Raw genomic sequence first — 5,259 nt, 5'->3', positions numbered from 1 at the left:
TTTGCACGACATGAGACAAAAAGACACCCCCCATCCTTGTGTGAGTGCTTCACAAGGTATGTATTTATAGATTTATTTATCTTTAAGCTAAAAAATATCCCACTTTACAAATATCATGCTTTTGCTTTTGTGTTTGCTTTTGCCCAAATATAAAGTAAGACATTTGGGTGTCCAAAAGTCGAGCTGTGCCCAAATACAAATATCAAATAATGAAATATTTAACCAAGCGCGTATGGGCATACAAGATAATAAATGTTTTATCAAGCGCTTTAAAAAATAAGTGCACTTAAATAAATATTGGCGCCATGCTTTAGTAATAAGGGATGCGCCCATAAAAAATAGTAATTCTTCTAGGCATTTGGATTCACGTCATCACCTAGTGCTACCCAACCCCACCGCCACCTGCTCTACACATCAACTGAAGCATTCAAAATTGTTAGAAAATAATTAAATAAAACCCAACAAAAGTGAATACCTAGCAGTCTTCAGCTACAAAATAATTAAATAGGTTGAAACTCTGTCTTGATCTTAATTTAATTTGAGTGCGCACTCTAAACTCGTAAATGTCCATTAATTTAATATGTATTTTTACGAAATCACCCATGTGCACATTAAATTAATCCGATGCCCGAAAAGGACAGGCATCCCTGTTAGCTTTTCGACAAGGAACTTCACCTTGTGTACGAGCTTTGGCAAATAAATAGTTTTATAGGACCATGGAATCCACCGTGAAATATGCCTCCTGGCATCACACATTGACCTTTAATTGAAGGTTCTTTGGATAAAGGCCAATAGCAAACAATCAGATGGTCACCCCTTGTACAAGTACACACTATATGACCATATATAAGTGAAGCTAACAAAGAATAAGGGTACCGTTCATTGTATCCACTAAACTCTCTTATGTGCTTCTCTCTCTCAAACCTCTTGCACTCCATAGCTTCTATCTCACATCCCACCTTTACTTCCCTCTCACTCTATAGAGTGTATAAAGGAGAGCGAGCTTCCAACCCCTAGACAACTCAAGCTAAACAAACACTTTGATTGGTTAAACAACTTGCAAAGTGGGTGTATCACTCGATGTGTACTATAGAGTGTATAAAGGAGAGCAAGCTTTCAAACCCTAGACAACTCGAGCTAAACAAACACTTTGATTGGTTAACAACTTGCAAAGTGGGTGTCCATCACTTGATGTGTACTTGGCCTTATATCTTTTCTCTAGTCAAAAAATCAATTATTGGGAGAGAGTGCTACCTAAATGAGAAGGGGGGGGGGAAGGGGGTAGGGAGGAGGATCAAAATATGAATTTCTCTTGTACATTTGAATTTAGGTTTGGGAGATATTGGCATAAGTTTAGGGAGTGTGTGGTGGTTTGGGGATTGTCTAATAACATTAAAGATCATATAATAGGATATATTGACCTTATAAGTCTATATCTCTAAAAGATCTATAGAAATGGAGGTCATATCCATGCTTTTATTATTCAAATGATTGCACAACTTTGTATTTGAGAAGACTTATATATTGGAAAAGAAATGACTATTTACAATACTAAGGTCGATAAGCTTATCGAAACATGAAAAGTGGAAGGTGACCTTATTGAAATACAAAAACTGGAAGTTACAACTTTTAGACATAAATGAGGGAACAAGGCTTGAAAGCTTTTATTAATCAAATGATCATACAAATACTTACATATTGGAAAAGAAAGGACTAGTTACAATAGCAAAGTAGGTAACCTTGTTGAAATGTGAAAAGTGGAAGGTAACCTTATGGAAACTCAAAAAGTGGAAGCTACAACTTTGAGATATATATGAGGGCACAAGGCTTGGAAGCATTTCTATTAGAAGCATGTATATTCTATTGTGGTGATTTAACAAATGTACACATTCCAACGGCATGCCCCTTTTAGTGTACTACATTGGCATAGAGACACATAAGATTATGTAGTGTTTGTGGTGAATAAGTGTTTGCAAAATCCCTTAGATATGAACTTCCAACATGCTCAACATGAATTGTCCACAATCTCAAAAATGGCTAAGTAACATACCTCTTGCACCCCACCACTAAGACATGCCCCTTTTTGTGTACTACATTGGCATAGAGACACATAAGATTATGTAGTGTTTGTGGTGAATAAGTGTTTGCTAAATCCCTTACATATGAACTTCCAACATGCTCAACATGAATTGTCCACAATCTCAAAAATGGCTAAGTAACATACCTCTTGCACCCCACCACTAAGACATGCCCCTTTTTGTGTACTACATTGGCATAGAGACACATAAGATTATGTAGTGTTTGTGGTGAATAAGTGTTTGCTAAATCCCTTACATATGAACTTCCAACATGCTCAACATGAATTGTCCACAATCTCAAAAATGGCTAAGTAACCTACCTCTTGCACCCCACCTCTAAGACATAGTGCAAATGTTTTAATCTCCAAAAACTACATAGCCTATATGAACCAAGAGACAAGTTTTTGGGTCTTGGCAAAACTAAGAGTTGTTTATTCATGGATGTTAGGATCAGGTTCTTGATGTGGTAGTGCTAAAAGTTTGGGATGCTAACAAGCAACTTGTAAGGTGATAATGTGCTTGATGACAACAACATGACATGGGGATGTGATTAAGGCATAAAGTTAAAAAGGCAATAGTGGGCATTTGGAGAATCTTTAAGAACTCATTGCTGACATCCTCCTTTTTCTCCCTTAGGAACTCATTGCTGATTTGCTGGTATCCTTTATCAAGGCAGAAAATTATTCATGGGACAATAATACTTGAATTTTAAAAGGAGAGATTGATTGCTTGGTATTTAAGTTGACTAATGTTATTGTAATTAAAGGCGTTGTGGGATGCTTGGCAAGTTGATGAAATGGGATTGTCACCATTACGGCCAAGATCTAACTCTCTCTCTCTCTCTCAGTGACTCTGTCTGTGCTTCGGGATCATCATCGTCCACTATCAGGCGGGAACAAGAAATACAGCTATGGTGGGCATCTTCTCCCGCTTCTCAGGCGCCAGGTCCGCCGGTGATCGTCGCTCTCGCACTTCCTTGGTAAGAGCAGCAGAGCACACCCCTCTCTCTCTCTCTCTCTCTCTCTCTCTCTCTCTCTCTCTCTCTCTCTGTGTCCTCGATCTAGATCTGTTTCCCTGTTCTCCCTGCCTTGGGACTTGCCCAATCGGAAAACCCTCTGCTGTAGATCCGACACAGAGTCTGATTGCTTGCTAGCCCATCCCTTTTGAGTCACTTTCCCTTCTTCCTCACCCACAAAGATGCTTGGCTTCTTCAAACTTAAATTCTCGGTAAAACACCCCTCATTCAAATGTGGTTGGGAGCGCATCTGTGCTGGGCTAAACCAGTTGATATGAATTCATGGATCAGAGTGAGACATATAAAGTTCTTCTTATCAAGTTATTGAACATACAAAGAGTGCTGTGTATGATTTCATGGATGTAAACAGTTCTTGATATATATTGCTGGATAAGAATAATTGAACTGATTCATGTCAGTGATGGCTATGAAAGGTGCATGATCCATGTAAGTGCTGGATAGGAGTAATTGACTCGATTCATGCAAGCGATGGATATGAAGAGTGCGTAATGGATCCCGAGATGGACAGAGAGGGATACTTGATATGAATACATGGATCACAGTGAGGCAATAAGAGGACTTGGATTGATGGATCGGAGTTAGACATTAAGAGCAGCATTTCATAAGAATTCATGGATGGGAGTGAGGTATAAAGGCAGGATAGGGAGTGATTTCTGATGTTTTTAGGGTTTTGACATGTTTTGTTGGGTATGTGATGCAGGATGAGAAGGAGATCACAAAAATTGTGAAAGAGTCTCAGGGCTCTGCTGTGGTGGTCCATGCAGGGCAGGTGGCTGATGAGTTTGCACCTGTGGAGCACCCCAAGGAACCGCCTGAGAGTGATCAGCCGGTCCGCTGCCCACCTCCGGAGCCCTGCATCATCCATGTGGGTCAACATTTCTTTGTTGCAGACCTTTTATCTTTACTCTATTGTCAGAAGCTTTTTTTCTGTCACATTTTGTAGGTGAAAACTCCTCTGCAGCAAGTTATTCATCTTGGTGTTGTCGGCAACTCCTCTCTCAGTATTTGTTTTTTTTCTCTGTTCTGGCTCAATTGTTGTGTTTGGAATTCAACAGTGCATGATAATCTCCATGGAATCTCCCAAATTATCTGAATTGGGCCATCAGTTTGAGGAACTAATTGTTGACAAAGGAAAATCTTTAGTATGATATTTAAAAGCTAGATTCATGCTACAACTTGGTGAATGGGGCCATGAACAACTAATTGTTGACAAGGGTGAACCTTTTCCATACCAGGATAATAGACAAATCAGATAATGAGAAGGCATGTATGATATGTGAGAGAGAGAGAGAGAGAGAGAGAGAGAGAGAGAGAGAGAGAGAGAGATTTATGTGTAGATAACATGGATTTTGTGTGCTCTTCAGGATGGAAGACTATGGAAAGAGAGATTGCAGCTGAGCATCAAAAGACGTAAGGAGCTTCCTTTTATGAAGGAAACAGGGCTGGAAGTTGGAACTCATACAAGAAGGCATACAAGTGAGCATAATTCAATTCTGCCGTCCATGAGTGCCCCTGCAAACAGCATCTTAAACCTACTAGACTCTTAAGTATAAGACCTCTTCTTGGGGTTTGAACTTTGGATTGGATTACATTTGCCCATCCATTTCAACAAACTCTTATATGATTTCAACTTTCAAGTCTTTTAGAATGGGATCTCCCCTCTTACCTAGTAAATTAGAGATTAACCTTGCCCCGATTTCGTGTGATGGGGTGACTCGATTTGAGAGCTAATGGGAAATATTGCAAAGGCAGCCCATAACTCCGCATTGGTGTATTGGACAAAACCCTAAGGCTTCCTATATAAGTTGAAGTTGGTCATACATGCATGTGTTCTTTACCGAGCTCTAGTCCTAGCTATTTGATACCAATACATAAACCTCAACCTTGAGATGTTCTTTCTTACATTTCAACATAATCTCTTGGCACTAGGTCTCACATAAAAGCTAATTTGTGTACATTTTAAGGGTCTTGAGAAGCTGCCCAACCAATGTGTTAAAGAACCAATATGAGCGCATGTTGTACCTAATGAGCACACCACCTTGTGTGCACAGTCTTATTCGGACAAACTTTCTAGGTTATATTATTTATTGCATTTTTTGAGTTCCTTGCGCATTTTCTTGAATTTTTGCAATGCCCATTCACTCT

General features: G+C 39.3%; 1 protein-coding gene across 3 annotated transcripts; it reads left to right on the top strand.

The window, feature by feature from the left end:
* The first annotated feature begins 2,739 nt into the window (after window positions 1–2,739).
* LOC148030421 (uncharacterized) lies at window positions 2,740–5,029 on the top strand. Of its 3 annotated transcripts, XM_087686741.1 has the most exons (4): window positions 2,740–3,057; window positions 3,815–3,979; window positions 4,058–4,091; window positions 4,479–5,029. In XM_087686741.1, the coding sequence occupies exons 1-4, from the start codon at window positions 2,989–2,991 to the stop codon at window positions 4,526–4,528; spliced, it is 318 nt and encodes a 105-aa protein (XP_087542867.1). In that variant the 5' UTR covers window positions 2,740–2,988; the 3' UTR covers window positions 4,529–5,029. The 3 variants fall into 3 exon arrangements, with proteins under 3 accessions (XP_087542867.1, XP_087542865.1, XP_087542866.1); XM_087686739.1 differs by lacking the exon at window positions 4,058–4,091 and having other exon boundaries at window positions 2,769–3,057; XM_087686740.1 differs by lacking the exons at window positions 2,740–3,057; window positions 4,058–4,091 and adding an exon at window positions 3,562–3,740.
* Window positions 5,030–5,259: the final 230 nt, after the last annotated feature.

Source organism: Lygodium microphyllum, chromosome 10 (assembly GCF_053477565.2).
Source record: "Lygodium microphyllum isolate KBCC chromosome 10, Lygodium_microphyllum_v1.1.10, whole genome shotgun sequence".
Classification (NCBI taxonomy): domain Eukaryota; kingdom Viridiplantae; phylum Streptophyta; class Polypodiopsida; order Schizaeales; family Lygodiaceae; genus Lygodium; species Lygodium microphyllum.
The sequence above is the reverse complement of the archived record's forward strand: the minus strand, read 5'-3'. Positions and strand labels throughout refer to the sequence as shown.